This window comes from Falco naumanni, chromosome 8 (genome assembly GCF_017639655.2).
Source record: "Falco naumanni isolate bFalNau1 chromosome 8, bFalNau1.pat, whole genome shotgun sequence".
Lineage (NCBI taxonomy): Eukaryota > Metazoa > Chordata > Aves > Falconiformes > Falconidae > Falco > Falco naumanni.
The window spans coordinates 1,562,727-1,583,218 of NC_054061.1; the positions used below are offsets into that span (position 1 = coordinate 1,562,727).

The 20,492-nt window shown below is 40.8% G+C and overlaps 1 protein-coding gene across 4 annotated transcripts in view; it reads left to right on the plus strand.

The window, feature by feature from the left end:
- KDM3B (lysine demethylase 3B) overlaps positions 1 to 20,492 on the plus strand; it is a 65,456-nt gene that overhangs the window by 15,429 nt on the left and 29,535 nt on the right. For 2 of the 4 annotated variants that reach the window (XR_005829485.1, XM_040604940.1), the window contains exons 2-10: positions 6,251 to 6,418; positions 8,882 to 8,995; positions 9,429 to 9,534; positions 11,035 to 11,159; positions 12,883 to 12,951; positions 13,772 to 14,365; positions 16,835 to 18,077; positions 18,434 to 18,635; positions 19,976 to 20,190. Coding sequence is in view for 3 of the 4 variants with exons in the window: in XM_040604940.1 (XP_040460874.1) it covers positions 6,251 to 6,418; positions 8,882 to 8,995; positions 9,429 to 9,534; positions 11,035 to 11,159; positions 12,883 to 12,951; positions 13,772 to 14,365; positions 16,835 to 18,077; positions 18,434 to 18,635; positions 19,976 to 20,190 (2,836 nt within the window). In the remaining variant the exon portion in view is untranslated. Of the gene's footprint in view, positions 1 to 870; positions 1,081 to 3,842; positions 4,344 to 6,250; positions 6,419 to 8,881; positions 8,996 to 9,428; positions 9,535 to 11,034; positions 11,160 to 12,882; positions 12,952 to 13,771; positions 14,366 to 16,834; positions 18,078 to 18,433; positions 18,636 to 19,975; positions 20,191 to 20,492 lie in introns of those variants that run through there. The other 2 variants (XM_040604942.1, XM_040604941.1) reach the window with 2 other exon arrangements.

Genomic DNA, 20,492 nt, shown 5'->3' on the forward strand with positions numbered 1-20,492 from the left:
ACTGTGTAGATTACTGTGCACGTTAAGTGTTGACTCACATGATACCAATGCTCACCTTCAGTTGCGTAACAGAAAAATATTTGTGGCCATTTATTAGCACCTTGCTATGCCAGAAGGTAATGGCTTTAGTAGAGTTATGATTTCTCTAGCTCCTGCTGGTTTAATACTATTTTTGTCCTTGATCCTGCCAGAAGCATTTTTGATTGGTTTGCTTAATTACCATTATGCATTATAAACATAGGGAAGTGCCAAGGAAATGCAAAAACTATGTATATTTTCTAATTTTAGTATTATATTTAGTGTCTTCACTAAATACTTAGTGTCTTGATCAGTATCAACCTTTCAGCATAACTGTTCTAACAACTGGTTTCTTGGTTATGTGATGAAATCTACTTTGACTCGATATAAATTATCTCAGAGGAGGATTTTTCTCCTCAGGTTGTTTGTTTTGTTTTTTTACCTAATTTTCCTGGCTTTGGGAATCACGTGCATTGAAACACTGATGTGTGTATATTTATTTCAGATAAGATTTTTTTGCCTTTGCTTGTAAGAAATAGTTTGAAGTGTGATTACTGGGCTGGAAGCTAAAAGTTTTCTAAGCATTGACATGTACATCATCTTTGTCTCACATAATGGATTCCAAATAATGATTGCATTAGAAAACTACTGTAGTTTATTTTTTTTTTTAACCTCATTTAATGGTGGTACTAGTTGCATGTGTCTCCCAAGTTGAAAACAACAAGGTCTGTTTTCTGTGTTAGGTGATGGAATTAGAATCTCAGTATCTACCTTCTCTTCTTTCCCACATGTTGACAATGTAGTTCTTTCTACATAATGAGTAAGAGGTCATGGACTGACTTGTTACACAGTCTTGCTTGGTAGTCTGCAACAGATTCCTACCAGTGCCTCCTTTCTGGGCATAAGTACTATTATTCCAATTTACAGATGGGGAAACTCAGCCAGTGAGACTAAATGGCTTGACCAAGGTCATGCAGGAAGCCTCTGATGAAGCAGGGAATTGAACCTGGGTCTCTGGCTACTCTCTAGCAACTGATGGACCATCCTTCCTTTCAAAAATAGGTAAATTTTAAGACCATTTTAAGGGATATTTTTGAACTTGGATTTTTTTGCCATCTTCTGCTTTTTATAATATATAAAACCCTAAGATGTAAAGATTTCATGTTTTTCATAGATGGCAGCTACATTAGACCTTTGTGCAAATTCTAATGCAATAAGCTGCCATATTTTTTCTATTTTAAGTCATGTTTAGAGCCTGTGTGTCACCTGATGAAAAAGACCAATATATCTGTCTTACCTACACTATGGTCTTACTATTGTTGCTTTTACAGCGGAACTGATGTTGGAAAACTTAAGAGGTAATTCCATTGAACCAGACTGTAGTTCTCTGTAGTGTATTAAGGCTGGACTGTTAGGGTATAGTAGCTACACAAGAATGTGTCTTCTGGAAAATACACTTCAGGCTGTCTTTGTATATCAAACAAGGCAGAGCAACAGCTCTGCTTTCTAGTATCACTTTTTTGTGGGACAGGCAAAAAAAAATAAAAAGGGAAGGGAGGGGGAGAATTACAGGTGTGTATGCACCCTGTGTTTTTTGTGTTTGGGGGAAAAATAGATTAAAAGAACCTCAAACAACCAAAACATAAGCCAATTAAGTCTGCAATTAGATTTTTGCTTAGGGAAGGTGTTTTTTCCCATAGGAGAACGTGGGAAATTCTGCAGGTGCATTTCTGTCTAAGCACCATCATTTTTTTTAATGTGATACAGACATAGCTGCACTAATTGCGTATCTGGTTGCTGTCATCAATACCACTGTTTAAAAGCATTGGTATTAACAAAGCACCATTGCTGTTCTTACCAGCAGCTTGTCAAAATTGATTGTCAGCAGAGTTAGCAGGGTCAGCAGAAGATACTGTCAGTAGATGTGACCCTATGAATTGTTGGGCCATGGATACATTTGAGAGGTGGTTTATTCTGCTGTAGCCAAGGCTTTAGCATGCAGATGTTTCCCTCTTGACACTTGAAATTACACAATTTTCAAATTAAGATGAGAGAAAAAAACCCCAAGACATTCTTAATTATAATGCAGCCACTTTGCTTAAGGCTTCTGGGGGTTTGAACAAAGGGAGAATATTTCTGTTTACTACTTTATCAAAAGGAAATACGCTTATTCACTCTTAAGTCTGTCTCCTCTGCCCTTACTTTCCTTGCTTTAGGCATCTCTTTCAGAATTCCCTTAGTGTTTTTCGCATAGAATCCCAGCATATTGGGCATCAGTTCATGAATATGCTGTAGTTATTGTCTGTAGTAATACAAAGTGGTATAGGCACAAACACTCAGTGTGCTGTGCAGGTCTGCTGCTGCTTCTTGCACACCCAGTATGCAAAGTGATTTCCATTCAGGTTCTGGAAATAGAAACTGAGAACACAGCTGTTTATATTGAGTTTTTCATCCTTTTTGATGCTGCGTAATCTATTGGAAACTACTGACAAAATCATGTGTGGTGTTGCATGGATCTGGAACAGCTCCCTTGCATCTGTGTGTAGGAAAATACTCTGGGTATTGACTTAGAATTAGTAACACCTTTTTAATGGTTAGAAGTCAAAAGTTTAGCAGGACTGCATTGTTTACGTTGATTATACAAAGATGGAAGAAAACTGAGTATTGAAGGTAAAGCATGTAAAACAAACTTGTCCTTGCTTCTCTGTACTAATCAGCTTTGTAGGGAGACGATCTTAATGTGATAATGTTGTAAATCTCTTCTGTCCTTTTGATCCAGTTCATGGGTCTGGGATTTTAGAAAGGAAAACTATAAGGTCTGTCTTCCGTGTTAGGTGATGGAAGTAGAATAGTTCAGTTGGAAGGGACCTATAATGATAGTCTAGTCCAACTGCTGACCGCTTCAGGGCTGACCAAAAGCTAAAGCGTGTTATTAAGGGCATTGTCCAAATGCCTCTTTAAACACTGACAAGCGCGGGGCATCGACTGCCTCTCCAGGAAGCCTGTTGCAGTGTCTGACCACCCTCTCGGTAAAGAAATGTGTCCGTTCCCTTTTGTCCAGCCTGAACCTCCCCTGGCACAGCTTTGAGCCGTCCCCACGCATCCTGTCCCTGGATCTGAGGGAGCAGAGATCTCCCTCTCCACGTCCCCTCCTCGGAGCTGCAGAGAGCAATGGGGTCGCCCCTCAGCCCCTGCTCCGCACTAGGCAAACCCAGAGTCCTGGGCGGCTGCTGGCGGGATGTGCCTTCCAGCCCGTCACCAGCTCCGTTGCCCTCTCTGGACACATTCGAGGACCTTCACATCCTTCTCAACGGTGGGGCCCAGCGGCGCAGGCAGCGCTCTAAGTGAGGCCGCAGCAGCGCTGGGCACAGTGGGACAGTCCCCTCCTGACCGGCGGGCTGAGCTGTGGCTGATGCCCCCGGGATGCGGTTTGCCCTCTTGGTGCCAGGGCTCGCTGCTGGCTCCTCTTGAGCTGCTGCCCACCAGCACCCCCAGGTCCCTTGCTGCAGGGCTGCTCCCCAGCCACTCCTCTCCCAGTTTGTGCTGGCGTCAGGCATTATTCTGTCCTTGGGACAGAATCTGGCCATTTGTTCTTGTTACTTTTCATGCCATTGATGATTGCCCAATGCTGCAATCTGTCTAGATCCCTCTGCTAAGTCTTTTGTCCCTTGAGAGTCAGCAGCACCTGCCAGTTTGGTATCATCAGCAGCCTTGCTAATGGTGCATTCAGCTCCTACATCCAGATCACTGTTAAAAGCACTGAACAGCACTGGCCCTAGGACTGAGCTCTGAGGAATGCCACTGGTGACCAGTCGCCAGCCATATGTGGCCTCATTCACTGAAACCCTTTGAGCCCTGCCATCCGGCCAGTTCTACACCCAGTATACTGTGAACTTGCTTACCTTGCAGTTGGACAACTTGCCCAGAAGACTGCTGTGAGGAACAGTACCTAAAGCCTTACTAAAATCCAGAAAAACTCCATCCACTGCTTTCCCTTCATCTACTGGGTGGGAGGTCTTGTGGTAGAAAGAGATTAAATTAGTTAAGCAGGACTTTCCCTTTTTGAACCCATGTTGGCTGTGCTTGATCATTCCATTGTCCTTTAAATGTCTTTCACTAGCACGCTGGGTGGCTTCCATCGGTTTTCTGGGTACTGAAATTAGACTAACAGGTCTGTAGGTCCCTGGATCCTCCCTCATGGCCTTGTAAATTGGAGTACTGTTGGATAGCTTCCAGTCAGCGCGAACCTCCCCAAACTCCCAAGACCTCTGGCAGATGATTGAGAAGGGGTTCTGCTGTAAGGTCCATCTGCTAGGATGTTCCAGGTAATACTGCTACTGCTTTGTATGTGATGGGTACGCAGTATTTGTCAGAATGTTTAGTGAACCTCTTAAATGTGGAACACCCATCTTGAAGTTCATCACAGGCTATTTCTTGTAGGCTTTGTTTGGTTTGGTGGGGTTTTTTGTTGTTGTTGTTGTGGGTTGTTTTTTTTGGGGGGGGGGGAGTTGGTTTTGTTTTTTTGAAACAGGGAGTAACATGTTAAATTTGGAGTTAAGCTGTTCCATTTCATCAATTTGTAATGCTTCATAGAAAAATGAGGTGGTTTATAGGTTAAGACTGAAAGAAATTTTCTTGTGGTCTTTCTTCACATGTGTCACAAGGTAAATTGACTTGTTTGAGTCTTGTGTGAAGTAATAAACTAAAACTAAACCTAATAGGTATTCCTGTTTATTTAGAACAGAATGGTAAGCTGCACTTTATTGCTTGTTTGAATTTGTCTGCCTTTGGTAATCCTCGCCAAGTAGTTTAAGGGGACATACTAGTGAGAAGTCCTGTCTGTGTAATTAATTTAAAATCTCTCTTCCTTTTCATCAAATTCTTAAATATCTGGCAAAAAAGGCACACGTTCCAAAGTCAGCATTGTTCTAATGTTTCTTTTAGACAACCTTTTTTCATATAACCTTTACAATATAAGAGAATCATAACAAGAGGATTACCTCACTAATACTGTACATATAAACAAAAAGTTCCATTTCATTATACTTACGTGATAGTCCTCTCTCTGCCACATGCTGCTGCCAAGGTAGCAGAAATACAATACTAAGAAAGGTACAGACCCACTGAAACTGGAAAGGTGTTCAGTCCAATGTGCACTGTATTGCTGAAATTTGTTGAAGGAAGAGTATCTTGAAAGGTCCAGTCTTCTTTCACTGCAGGACAGTGTAAGCAGTAATGGAGTTCAGTAATTCGTCGGGATAGTTGCTTCATAGGCTCTCCCGCTCCCTTTGGAGTCTGGGGGGAGGAGTGGGGAAGAGGAGTGTATGAGTGGTTTTTAATACCTCTTAGTGAGGACTACTGGTGATGCAGAGAGCTATCTCCAGTTAGTGCCTGGTTACCCTCGGTGATCTTGTAATTATTACAAAATTTTTTGTTTTGACTGTCCAGCTTAAGGTGTTTCTTAACAGATTAGGAATTTCTTGCTGTTTATCTAACATATTTGATTATATTTGTGTAGTATGTAAGTTCTGTGGATGGGAGATAGGAATGTGACTGTGTTTTTTATATTTACTAGCCCTAGTTGTTAGGACATGGAGTGCGATGTGTAACCTGCGTTCCTGTTCTTAGCATTCTTGCCATGTAACTTTGTATGGCTTTAACATTTGTCCTTTGCGGTAGAAAAAAAGGGGATGTTATCTTACAATAGTGATTTAGAATTGTAGTGTGGTTTATATTGTCATACTTGTAAATACGGTAATGAAAGATCTAGTGAGTATGTATTTCTGGAAAATCTCATGCCACCCAACATATTTGCATTTGATTCAGGGAGTTTAATAAGGTACAAGGCAACACAAAACTTCTGATTTAGAGTGAATTTCACAATCACAGACTTTCCTGGCTGAAGGATTCTCTAAAAAAATCCTGATGTGAGAGAGGCTTGCATTAGGTTATCAGCTGTATTTTGAGGTGAACAGTTTTCACATCTTTAATTTTTTCTGGGGAAATGAAGCATTTGGAGCCAGTGTTGTATGTTTGGGGATAAATAATTTTTCATAGGTTAGTAATTGTTGTGTATTTGATTCCCGTTTCTTTTGTAATGTTTGATAGCTATGTTACCTTGATTTTTCTGACTGAAGCTGCTGTCCTCGTATCCACAGGGATTGTAGAATCTACTTTTTTCAATGCAGTGTCTGAAAAGAGCTGAAATGCCTTCTAAAATTTTTTTTATCAGATCTTTGTGGAATTTGACGGCTGTAACTGGAAGCAACATGCCTGGGTGAAAGTCCATGCTGAAGAAGTTATAGTGTTGTTGCTGGAAGGATCATTGGTTTGGGCACCTCGAAATGATCCTGTTATGCTTCAGGGGACTCGAGTCTCACTGGCGCAGTGGCCTGCACTGGTGAGTATTTGGCCAAAAGCTCTTACATCCTTAGAGGTTTGCGTCAAATCTGCTGTAAAACACAAAGCTTGGTACAGGGCACCATTCTGCAGGTACCAAAAATTGCTTGGGCATGGATTTTTGTTTTAAATGGTAAATAGGAGAGCAGTTAACTAAGAATTGTAGTGCCTTTGGAAAGGCATCAGAGGGGCAGTATGCTTCCAGTTGGAAACAGAAACTGCCTCAGAAACTGAAAGCTGTTCACTCACAGAAATGAGAGATGTGTTTACCAGCAGGTCTCTGAAGAAATGTGGTACATAGCTGAAAAGATTATTCTTCCATATTTTAGAACTTTGAGTGTGTTAGGATTTTCTGAACTGTGAGAAATAAGCCCTTTGGTTTTACTATGGACTCTAGAGCTCTGTGTGGGAAAGGTTGCTGCATCATTCAGTAGGTATTCCTGAAGGCACTTTGGGGAAGAGGATAGAGTGTGGGCTGTGCCTGACCTATAAGCCCTAAGTTGGCCCCTCCTAATCTAAACTAAAATTTTTATTTCGGTGGTGTTGTCAGTATTAACTAACATGACACAAAAATTTTTCTCCTGCTTCTTCCATATTGCTGTTTACATGGCAGTTACATGTCATGATAACTGCAATGAAAGCCAGTATGTTCTGACTAGCATGTCTGAGTATACCCGTTCTGCAGACATCCTGATGAGTAGGATATAGCGAAGAGAATTCCTTACGTCCTTCGTTCTTCTCTTAGTGGCTTCTGAAGATGAAAGATGATTATATGTGAGAACCTACCCTTGTTTTCATGCTGTCTAATTTTTATTAATTTGCCCTTTCATTTCTTTTCTCTTCTTGCAGTCGTTGGACTGCTTGGGATCCTACTCTCTGCTTTTTAATATTGCATTTTTTCGCATGAGCACATTGAAGTGTTTTTTCCAGTTAAGGACCTTGTGCCTTAGTAGGATTTGAATTTAGTGTTTTAAATGGACACTTGGGCTCAAAGCAACAGTTTCAACACTGCATCTTCCTCTGAGGGTTTCTTTATTACATTTATTTTAAAGCAGAAGAAAACCAGGCCTTTAAAGCAGAGATCTGTGGTGTTTTTTCCATAGGTGGAGTTTTCTTTTCAGTGTGTTTCCAACTTGACTCCCAGTGTGAACCCCAATTTTATTTCATATGGGAAACCATGTTTATTACAGGATCAATTTATTTCAGATGATTCACAAGTATCTTGATGTCTGAGTGATTCGGGGGCGTTACTATAGTCCGCACATTTATTGTGTAACAAGTTGTATCAGAACCTTTTAGAAGCAAATATGGGTCCACTAAGATCCCAGAGTATTTCCACTATAACTCAAGCTGTATCTGAAGACTTGCTGAAGAAATGTTTCCATCCCCTGTACTCTGGACAGCCATGTGAGCACACAAGTTTTCACTAAGTACTGGAGGCCTACCCACCTAACTGCATGGGAGTACAGATTAAAATACAGACTAAAATACAGACCAAAGCACTAGAGTATGTATGTGCAATGTAGAGACAATTCTGGAAGCCAGATACGTAGTGTTACAAAGCAGATGGTTTGTTGTGGGGGTTTTTTTGGAGTGGTGGGGGTGGTTTGGGGTTTTTTTTTTTTGAGATATATCACTTATGAATGTGTATTCATCCTTCACTGTCTGTCTCTTGTAAGCGTGTTCACTTTTAGGAAATAGTTTTACATAAACTGAGAAAATAAATTTTATATTCTTAGTGTTGTGTAGAGGGGAATGGAGTGTGAACAAACCTGATGAGAGCTGTTAAGGGGAGAATGTCATGAACACTTGTGTGTTAAAATCATGTAAGTGTGAGCATGAGACAGGTAACATGTTTTGAAGACTCCAGTGGTTGGCAACTTCATCTTCCATCAGCAAGTTGCATTAGAAGGTTATCATTCTAATGCTGCTAGGTGTGTTTAGTGATTTGTCCTGCAGCTTGACTATCGATATTACACCTTTTATGAACTTCAGTTTTGCACAAACACTAGAAAAAAGCTCCCCTTTAATAATGTGCCTATAAATTTCTTACACCTGATTCTGTATGGGCATAAAAATGCTCCTTTCAGGAGGCTGTACCTGAAATATGTAGGATAGTTTGAAGTATTAACTGAAGGGGGATTTACACTTGAGCATCAGAAGGTGCTTACCAATGAAAAAACAAATATCACAAAAGGTTTTCGGTTCTGCTTTAAGCTCTAAGGAAGAGGCAAAGCCAGTTTTCTGTAATTCCTTCTTGTAATGTGCCACACTTGCAGGAATTATTGGCTTGGACATAATGAGTAATAATTTGCATTAAAACTCAGGCACTGGGTGGTGCAAGTTGAGAAATGAAATATTTTATTCTTAGTGGTAGTGTGAAATAGCATGTGAAAACAACTATTGTTGGCGTGTATGTGTGCTCAGTCATTTTTATAACCTTTTTTTTTGTTGTTCATCACAGACCTTCACTCCTCTAGTAGATAAGCTGGGGTTAGGCTCTGTGGTCCCAGTGGAGTTTCTTCTGGACAGACATTTACGTTTCCTGTCTGATGCCAGTGGATTACGTTTATTTCAGGTATTTGAACTGTGTTCAGTTAAATTGCAAATTCTACTTTGTGCTGTGCTTGTCAGATTAATTTTTTTTTTTTTACTGTTCCACTTACGTATTCTTGTCTTCCTCCTTTCACTGCATTTGTTTCCCTGCTTTTCCAGGTGCTTACACTAATCCCCATCTGCATTTGAAAAGTCCCAGTTCCTCTGTGTGTTGGTCAGTTGGGGAGCTAGCTGTCAGCATCCTGTAGCCGATAACTGAAATGGAAGCTTTGCAACAGCTTTTGCATAGCTAGTCTTTTTTTTCCTCCTGGCCTGTTCAGCAATCTTTTTCTTAATTTTATTTTTTTTGGTTTGTCAGTGTCAGAACAGTCCAAGAAGAGCTGTCACTTAAAAACTACTGATTCCATTACCTTAAAAGACTATACTCTTATGTTAAAATTGTTTGTTGTTGGCAGATGGGAACAGAGAGTCAGAATCAGATTCTGCAGGAACAGCCTTCGCTACGAGAATCTGTCAATGCATTGATCAGTGACCAGAAGCTTCAGGAGATATTTAGTAGAGGTGAGACAGTTTTTCTGTCTGGGAGCTACTTTGCTGTGGAACAGCTAGACTATGTTGGGATTTATGAAGGAGAATACAAATAGTATCTGCTACTATTTGATTTGGACGGTCATTTTTTCTGTATTGTTTTGCAAGTTCTCTACAGGGAAGAATTATTTTGTCACAGATACAGGTAAGCACTTGCTGAGATACAACCAGAAATACCTACTGGGAACAATCACTGAAGATGTAGTTAAAGTAGGACAACACATTATTGATAATGTCCATATATTTACAACTTCCTTTAAGTTTTAGTTTTCAATTTTTAAAGCTTTGGCCCTAGTCTATGGTTCTTTTCTGTATTTGTGGAAATTTAGAAGTGAAGTTACTCTGTACATCTTTAAAAAAAAATAATTCTCCTGTTACATCAAATTCAAACTTTGGCATTTTGATAATTAATACATAAACTTTTTTAAAGCATAGTGTGGCTGCAGCTGCTCAGCATAGAGTTAGTACATTAACTGTTGTCTGGATTGTGTATTAGGGCTAAGCTCAATTTCAGCTTTTGTTGTCAGATTGGGGTCTCTAGTTCAAGCGCTAAAACAATTTTCTAGCTGGAGTTTGGTTTCGTGGGCCAGGCAGCCACCCTAAAGGTAGGCCACTGTATTAGAAGGATGATGCAATTCTTAATGGGGTTTTGGTGCCTTTTGGTTAAATAAAATGTTTATTGATAAAAATGCTATCAGGACAATACTTCTTACATGAGCCAGTAGCTTCAGAATTGTCCACTTTGGAGCCGCCTTCTGAAGCACCTAGTTCTGGTTGTATCAGATACGGGCTGTTGGATCATGTGGATTTTGATGATCTAATATTAACAAAGTTTTTTTTGTCTGGACTTAGGGTAGGAGGAAAGCTCTGCATGCTGATGTGGAGAGTGAGGGCAGGGTCGGAGGAAACCTTTCTGTAGATGATCCGTTACCCGTGTCAAAGAACTAAGACTGGTTGGTTTAGAGATGTTGGATATTTGTACAATTATGTAAAATTTTCCACAGTTACAAATATGTGTTTCTATTCTGAACTGCATGCAGTTTATATTGGGATTTGATGCATCTGAACTGAGTCAAAATGCTGTGACTGTCCACTAGATTGATGCTTCATAATTACTGACCTGTAGGTTAGAAAGCAAAAGAGTTTAGTTAGCAAGGAACCCCCCCATCTAGTTTGATTTTGTCGGAGTGAGTTAATTTTGACCTTTTGCATTTTTATTTTTTTTACTTGTAAACTGTATTAATCTTGTTTTTACAGTAGTTTTGAGTTACAGCAATGAGGATTTATTGACTTTTTACAATAGAACGCTTAGCTTAGCAGGATTTGCAGCAGAAGCGCTAGTGTTTTAATTTCTTTCCACCTGAAAGATGACACTTCAAGCTCTAATCATGTGCACAGAACATTTTTCTTATTTTGTTTACTGTATGGCACAGAGCTTGTTTGGAAGATGTACTCAAAGTCCTTCTTTTCCAGGTCCTTACAGTGTCCAAGGCCAAAAAGTTAAGGTTTACCAACCAGAGGATGAAAATAGCTGGCTCTGTGGTGTTGTGAGCCACCAAGACCCAATAACTCGTCTCATGGAGGTGTCTGTGACTGAGGTAAAAATACAAAGCAATGCTTTGGTGTTCCTAAAATACCATTCCTCAATATCTTCTGGAGAATGACAGCTTCACTTTTGGTTCTTTGTTCTTTGCTTTAAAAGATGAGTAATTATCCATGTTGCGATTTGCAGAAAATTTTTTTCCTGTTATGATGACTTTCCACAATAAATGATGATACACAGTTCACTTCTATAAAAGAAGAAGCAACTATAAGAAATTTTTTGGAAATGAGTGCTGTATGAAATAATATTGGAAGTGGCTTTCTGGATGGAAGAGTGTGCTGATGTACGGAGAGCTGCCTTCTGGGTCTGGTGTGCTGTGGCCTTCCTATGCCTTCCCTTAGCTTCTGCCTGACAGGCTGTACAAGTGGTTGGAAGCAAGTGTAGCACAGAAGATGAAGTCGTAGGCTAAACAAAATTGATTTATGTATTTTAGCTTAGGCTGTTCACTTTTGCCCTGTTACTGTCAGTTAACCTAGTAAATGTTGTAAACAGCACAGAAAATCTGCACTGCTATAGTTAGCTGGTTGCATGATACGCTTCTGTGCGGTCTGACAGGTAGTTCGGTTTAACCAGCAGCCTGCTCCCAGTGGCTTTCTTTCCAGGAGCAACGAGGAACAGGCCTGTGGTGCTGTGTGTAAACTGCTGTAGCAGCAGCACTCTTGTTGGGTTTTTTTGGGTCCTGTCCCTTGTCCCCTGCTCCTGTAGCCATTTCCACGTGCAGTAAAATACAGATGCCGAATGTGCCTAGTAAGCCCTGTGTATATACATACACAGTAATCCTGTGCTCTGACTGCTAGATCTGTTGTTGGTGTGTATAGAGGGATGAAGCTGGGTTAATTAACATTGATAATATACAGCTGTGGTTGGCTTCAGGGGCGGTGGGTTGGCTGATGTAGATAAGGTGCAGCTGTGGCTGGTTCTGTGAAGAGGTTGGGTAGCCAGTGAAGAGAGAGCAGCTGAGGAAGAGAGAGGAGGAAGAAGCAGAGAGAAGAGAGAGAGAGAGAACGTGTGACTAGGAGAAGGCAGCAGAGGGACTGGCATGAAGAGTATGTTGGTATGAGATGGTAAAAGACCTTGTTGCAGCCGGCTGGTTTGGAGAATGCTGTGACACTGGTGCACAGGAAAGAGTGTACTATGTATGGTAGATAAGTGTAATACTTTGGAGAGGCGTTGAGATTGTGGAGTATATGCCTTCAGCAGATAAGTGCCAGGAAGCACCCAGTTTACAGCAGTGAAACTTACTACTGTGAAATAAAAAGCACAGTTACAGAAATGGGGTGTTCTTTGCTCCATTTGGGGAGATGCTGATGAAGATAGTTAGCATAAATTTATGTGCTTCCTTCCAGCAGTCTTTTCTACATCTGGCAGAGTGAATGTGTGGAAGGCTAGAACAATACTGAATCAAATTTAAGAGCAGCCATGTTTAATGCAGTGAGTGCCTCTAGACATGCTCGGTAAAAGAAATATACAAGGAAGCAATGGTAGGAATGAAATCTGAAAGTTTTTTAAATAGAGAATGAGCAAAAGGATAGAAGGTAGTCTGGAAGGCTGTAGTTTTACTAAGAACGTGGGGCAGAAAGAAAAGGCAAATTGGAGAGGGGCTGCAGAGTAACCTTGTGTTTAAGGTCTCTTATGTTGATACTTTATACTCTAAATTAAAAACTAACCTCCTCTTTTCTTCCTCCTACCTCCTCAATATCAATCCGAAAAAAAATTAGAGTGGTGAAATTAAGTCGGTGGATCCTCGACTGATTCATGTGGTGATGGATAACACATCTCCAAGCGAGGTACTACAACAATTCAGGTCTTGTATATACAGTGAAACTTCATAAATATTTAGATATAAAACATCTAAAACATGGAAGCAACTGAAAACTGATGCTGTGTTCACTGGGATTTTGATAATGTAATTGGAAGAGGAAAATTTTCCTCTTCCACTTTGAGGATGGTCATAGCTTTCTTTCAACAGTCTTCTCTTTTCATTCAGGCCTGTTAGATGGAGTTCAGCACGGATCTTGGGGGAGGGGGTCAGTAATCATGACTGTGCTCCATTGTAAGGGGTCGTGCTCTGATAATGTTTCTCTGCTCACTGCCTTCTTCTAACAGGGTACTCGGCTTCTTCACAGGCCTTTTTTAGGCATTTCTAAAAATTACCACCTGGCTTCTCTAAAGCAGGCTTATATGCTTGCTTAAATATTGTAGGCTTTGGGTAGTGGCCAGAAAGCATGCCCTTCAAAAGAATGGTGGGAATTAGACTCCTAGCAAAACTTAGTGTACAAATAGTTTTCATGCATTAGCAAGAACTCTGTTGGAGCATGATTGTGTTGCATGTCTCCCAAAATCTGTCATGATGTGCTATGTGCTACAGCAGACTAGCTCAGCTAAAAATCTTACTGTGAAGGGCCTATTCTAGTACAAAAAAGACAAGACACTGCACTTACATTTGTGTTCTGTTCACATGGTATCTTTCCTTAGATGTCTCAGGTTGTGATTAAATGTTCCTAAGCTCAAGAGCAGTGTAATGTGTTCTGTTCTAACAGAAAAGTGTTGTTTGAACAGGTATCCTGATTGTTCTGTTTAGTGATTGTGTGGTTTTGTCTGTTATAGGGAGGAGGCCTAAAAGCAGCTAAATCGTCTAAAGGGAAAAAGAAGAAGGAAAGCCTGGAGGGGAAGGATGGACGGAGGAGGAAAAATGCTTCGGATTCTGGGTGTGATCCTGCATCGAAGAAGCTAAAGGAGAGGGGTGAGGTGGATAGCAATGGTAGTGATGGAGGTGAGGCAAGCAGAGGTTCTTGGAAAGGAGGCTCCAATAGCGAAACAGGACTGGATCCAAGGGCCAAACAGTTGCCTTCATTCATTCCTCAGATTAATCGCAATATTCGCTTTGCCACTTACACCAAAGAAAATGGCCGAACACTAGTAGTCCAAGATGAGCCAGTTGGTGGTGACACACCATTGCCCTTCACTCCCTTTTCCTCTGTGGCTGGACAAACGTTACTGGTTGGATCTGGATGTAAAGAGGCAGGAAAATCACTGGAACAGGTTGGCCCAGGCACGGCAACTTCAGCAACTGCAGTTGCTGCAACTGCAGTTACTACAACTGCTTTGACACCAACAACTGTGAGAATCTCTGATACCAGTTTGCCAGCTGTTACTGGGCAGGAGAAACTGAAAACAGGACGATCACAAGTCCAGGGAGAGGTGAGTAGCTCATGATCCAGCATATTCAAGACAGACATGCAGATTTGCAGTAGATGTTCTGCAACATATTCATGTTACGGAGTGTCTGTGGGACTGGGAAAACAACTTTTTCTCTGATGAATCCCTCCCCTCCCAAAGGAAACCTTTCTGTTACCTGATCTAAGAAAGAACTCAAAAGAAAATTAAGGTATTTCATGGAGGAGTTGTAAGAGACAACTTCTTAGCACTCTTCTCTATTCAGCCTTAATCTGAGAAACGCAGATTCTCTTAAAAAGACACTTTAAGAACTGTACTTAATATAATTTTGTTGTGTCATATGGATGATAATCTGCTTAATATCTCTTCCCTTTATATAAACAAATATGCATGAGAATGTGCACTTAGCTGAACATTTAAGTTGCTTAAAAAAAAAAAAGCCTCAAAACCAGAAAAACAATAAGGCTACATTTAGAGGACCTTTTCTAGGTGCCCAGCTTGTGTGTTACAGCCATGATATCTCTGTAGTAGAAAAATGAGCCAGTCACGTATATACTGTCTAGCGCTGAAAACAAATAATTAAAACATTTGGGAGGGGTACCTTTGGAATAAATTTTAATAAAGAGCTCAGTCTGGAAGTAGCTTGAAGACCTTTTAGTTGTGCCTTTGTTTTCAAGGAGAAAAGTAGAAGGGAAATGCTGTTAAATACAAAATATAAAACTTGGTAATGAAATGAAGGCTTATAAAAACAAAACTTTACCTCAGGAAGTACAGCAAAAATTAAGAAATTTGTAGTCTACTCTATAAAAAAAAGTGAGGAAAATGGGTGATACATTAGAGACTCCAAGGTGACTGCCAGAAGGTGAAATGGATTACTTTCATCCCTGTCTTTTGTATTAGCTAATGGAATGGGAGAAATGGTGAGATGTTTACCTTGGGATAAGGTTTCCTTGATGGTAAGGAAGAAAGGTAAAGGAGAAACAGAATTGTAGAAGACAGGAGTGTTACGTAATTAAACTGGTACAATATAACCTGCTCTCCCTTCCACTCTCCACCCCTCCAAACAGGAAAAAAAAAAAAAAAAACAGAGTTGGGAATAAGTACAAACTGTGTAGGTGAATGGTCAAAATTTTACCTATCAGTGGTATTAAGGAAGAAACTTGAATTGTACTGAGAAATTTTGGTATCACCTCTCCTTCTGTCTATCTCCCCAGCCACAAAACACTTGTTTTAAACCATTATTAATAATCTGGCTTCAGAATTTGCCAGCAGACCAGTAGTTAATTTCAAACTGTATTTCCCTTGAGGGAGGGAACCTGGCATAGATCAGTAAGAAGGTTAGTTCACATGTGTTACTGCTTCAGACTGTCCGCTTTATCATAGTGTGATTTGGCCCTTGAGGTGACTTAATAGGCTTGGTTTGCATTCATATGCACATGCTTTTTAAAACTGTTAGAACTCAGTGTTTGAAAATTACTTTGGCTCTAAAAAGAAATACGTGAAATTCTAATACCTGGAAGAACTGTCATGGGGGACATCAGTATGTTATTGAAGTTACTACAGCTGGAGGCTGACAAAAAGGAGCAAGCTAAACATTAATTGGGAGTGTGGTAGGTGTGTAGTGACAGTAATGACCAGTAGCATGTATTGCACAGGGGTTTAACATGGCCTTGGAAAAAAAGTGTGTTGATTCAAGAAAACTCCAAGGAAAGGAATAGAACTGATGAGTTAGTTGTAGGATATAATCGGTTATGGTAGGACTGTGAGATTTGGAAAACCTGAATAAGTATAAATTGAGAAGAGAGCAAGTGAATATTCCATATACACTTATGGGTGTAGTAGAAATCTGCAAGTCAGAAAACTTTACAGTGTTTGGCGATCACAAAAATGAAGCTCTTTGTGTTTAACCTCCACTGAGTAATCCCCTGGAAGGCACCGTGTCATAGGCATCTCTCTACCTGTCAGCAGATGTGGCTTGCTGTGACCAGGAACAGTTTGTTCTCTAACTGTTAGAGGGCTTTCTTTGTTTAATTAACTTTGCAAACTAAGTTAATTATTTCAAGGGTGATCTTGGAGGGGGAGGGTGAAAGATGGGAGATTATTGAAAAGCAGTTTCAGTTAAGGTTCCCATCTTGCTGATACAAATTAAAACAGTTAGCAGTTTAAATAAATAACTTGCTATTCTGTGAATTAGTTCACTTGTCTTGTGCCTCAATTTTGTTCTAAAGTGTGATAAGATGTTCAGTGTTCATTTTCTCCATGTGTCTTTAGTATGTAACAGACACCATTAACTTATTATTTCAATAGTTTGTAGGTAGGAAAAATCAGTCCAGCAGAATCTTTAAAGAAGTTTCTTCATTGTAAATAATTCTGCTGGAAGTTTCTTTTACTAGTGGATAAGTAGAATGCTAATCACAGAATTAGATGAACCAAAGTATTGCTGAATTAAACAAGAGTTCTTTACTAGGCTAATGCTTTTTAATTTTGTTTCAGAATTCCCGAAATTCACTTTTGGCTGCTTCTGGATTTGGAGTCTCTCTCCCAAGTGCTTCCCAGTCCTTGGTATTTGGGGGTGGAAGGAGCCAATCAAATGGAGTGGTGACTCCAGAAAGCAAGCCTTCTGGATTTCCTTTTGGCTGTAGTACTGGACAAGAGGCTCAGAAAGATTCTGATCTGTCCAAGAACTTGTTTTTTCAATGCATGTCCCAAAATCTACCTTCCAGTAACTACTTCACAGTCATTTCAGAGAGCTTGACTGAGGATGCCTCTAGTCGGGACTCATTCAAACAATGTACAGAGAGTGTGGGTGCTGGGATCTGTAAAAGTAAAATTCTTTCAGCGGACACTAAACCTGGAGCCCAGTCTGGCAGTTCTGTGGAGCGGAAGCTGCCTGTGGAATCTATGCCTACCCTTACTCCAGCCTTTTCACGAAGTCTGTTGAATACTCGTCCCCCAGATAGTCATGAAAACCTATTTTTACAGCCCCCAAAACTATCAAGAGAGGAACCCTCAAACCCTTTCCTGGCATTTGCTGAGAAAGCAGAACTTAGTCCTTTCAGTGGCTTTGCATCTTCATCTCAGACAGTTTCTACTCCATCTACACCTGTGGGTCATAAGGCCACTTCTGGCTGGCCAGAGTCACTCACCTCTACAGACTCTTCTCTAGCTAAGAAGAAAACCTTGTTTATAACGACTGACTCATCAAAGATGATCTCCGGTACTCCCGGTTCAGCCGTTGCTGCTGGTGTTCAGAGCCCTTCCACTGTAGGGAATGGCCGTTCCAGCTCGCCAACCAGCAACCTGACACAGCCTATTGAGATGCCCACGCTTTCCTCCAGCCCAACAGAAGAAAAACCAGCTGTTGGGCCTGGGCAGCAGGACAATCCTCTTCTGAAAACTTTTTCTAATGTGTTTGGCAGACACCCACCTGGCTTTTTCTCTTCGCAGGCAGAATTTTCGCAGGAGAACAAAGCCCCTTTTGAAGCTGTGAAAAGGTTCTCTCTAGATGAGCGGAGCTTGACATCCAAACAGGACTCTGACTCCAGTACCAATAGTGACCTGTCAGATTTGAGTGACTCTGAAGACCAGTTGCAGGCCAAGGCTTGTATGAAGGGAATCCCAGACCACTTGATGGCAAAGCTGGGCCCCAATGCAGAGCACAATGCTGAATTGCTGCTGGGGAAAGGAAAAGGGAAGCAAGCCCCAAAGGGCCGGCCCCGCACAGCTCCCCTAAAAGGTGATGACTTGAATGCAGGTTGTCTTGGAAGCACGAGGAGGTGGGATACTGGGGTATCTCCTGTGTGATGAGCTAACCACGGGTGTAAACCTCATTTATGCTCAGTAGGCAGCACGCAGGATATTTACAAGTCTAAAGCTTAATGCTTCTTGTATGTGTTTAATATGTCCACTTTAAGAAATGTTTAAGCATATATTTGTCAGGACAAAAGTGTGGTGTGCTGCAGACTTGAACAGTCTTACTGGTTTTGCACGGGTATGAGCATACAGATCTCAAAAAACACGTTTACTGGGGCCAGTATCCTTTTGCTGTTACGGTTAACTAATGGAGTTTTACTTCTACTTTGCCTCGCCCAGTTGGCCAGTCTGTGCTGAAAGATATGAGTAAGGTGAGGAAGCTGAAGCAGTCCGGTGAGCCTTTTCTCCAGGATGGCTCTTGCATCAATGTAGCTCCACATCTGCACAAGTGCCGGGAGTGCCGTCTGGAGCGGTACCGCAAATTTAAGGAGCAAGAGCAGGATGACTCAACTGTGGCCTGTCGCTTCTTCCATTTCCGGAGGTGCTCGAATTCTTCCTTCCTTCTTATGTAGTCTATGTGCAGAGCTTGGACCATGTCCAAGCACAAAGTAATTACACTTTACTTATTTAATGTACTTGGGTGCAATAATGAAGATTTTTGAGTGTCTTGCATTTCCCTGCATCACCTCACTGGAGTTCCCTTACTGGGGCGGGAAGAGCTGCTGTTGGAAGATACAGCTACAGGGGACTATGAGTGAGCCTCCAGGTCGAGCCTCAGGAGATTGAATTTGCTTTATTGGGTAGAATTGTACTGCTGGGTAGAAGTTTGTGTGCGGTAGTTCTCTCTCCTTTTCATAAGGAGTTCAGAACAGAGATAAAATCTTAATTCAGTCAACAAGTAACTGAACATTGCCAGCATGAGGCTAATGTTTGACTAGGTTTTGTTGAGTACAGAACTGACTGTTAAAGTAGAACATTGCCTGTATCTTCTGTGTTCTTTGACCTGTCATGCTTCTCTTCATGTTCCTTAACTGCCTATTCTAGTAAGTGCTGTGCATCTTATTCCAAAAACATGTTTGTTCGCCTTCTGGCATATAAAGGATTAAGTGAATTTTTAGTATGTGCCACCCATCCACTAAGGAATATAGCTGCTTCTCTTCCTGAACTTGTTAAAAATTAATCTAGCTTTGAGGTTAAAGACAAGACTACTTTTGCTGAAAAATGAAGTTACCTTTTAATATTGGCAGGAGGCATTGAGTTCTGTAACTTAATGTTGTTACACCTCCTAGCACACAAAGACTAGGAGGGTCAACAGCTATTGGTAAAACAGTTGTGACTCGTCTCTGTGGAGAGCACTGGCAAGAACACTGGGTATAATAAGGATTTTTTTACGTCTTGTCATGTGAACTGTTAGAACAGTGGCCAAGTGCTAGCAACCCTAGCCAGAACTGGAATAGGGGTTTCCCAAAAGTTGGGAAATAAATTTCTTCTGAGTTAAAATAGAGAATGAGAACCATGTAGAATTCTACATGCAAAATCATGCAGCTGCCCAAATAAATTGAATTTTGTCATCTATAGTATAGAGAATGTGACTTAACAAGCTGTAGCAATTTCCTGTATATGGAATTTCCCAACAACACTTACTGGACCAAGGGGATTCATTCTAGTGGGTTTTGCGGCCATTGCCTTTGTGGGTGTCTTTGTGCCACCTTATTCTGTTGTTATTTGGATTTGCATAGTGGTTGCACTGGCTGTAGGGTATAGCGCTCTAGCTCAAACCTTTTTTCCTCTTTCTGGGTTTATATTCTGACATAGATGGCATTATAAGTTAATTAAAGGTGATTGAGCAGCTTCTCAATTACTCCATCCTGTTTTCTGCAGGCTGATATTTACCCGAAAAGGTATTCTACGAGTAGAGGGTTTCTTGAACCCACAACAGAGTGACCCAGATGCCATGAGCCTATGGATTCCTTCCTCCTCCCCTGCAGAGGGGATCGATCTGGAAACTTCTAAATATATCCTAGCCAATGTTGGGGACCAGTTCTGCCAGCTTGTTATGTCAGAGAAGGAAGCAATGATGATGGTGGAGCCACATCGTAAGCGGGGCTTTTGACGTGTTTTTTGTCCATCTTCTCTGTGTAATGTGTGTACAATGCAGTGGAATAGAATTGCAAGTGTAATATAATTTCTTGTTAAAATGCTTCTCCTTTTCTTCCAAAGAGAAAGCTATATTAATTTATTTGGGGTGTGTGTAATTGTGGGACCAGCATTTGGGATTTTTCTTTTGGATCAGTGCATCATTACTGTCAAGGAAGCAAACAGTAACTTCCCAGACATCATTACAATATTTTTCAATAAATACATACAGAAATGAGCTGGCCTGTGCCTCTAAGAAAAC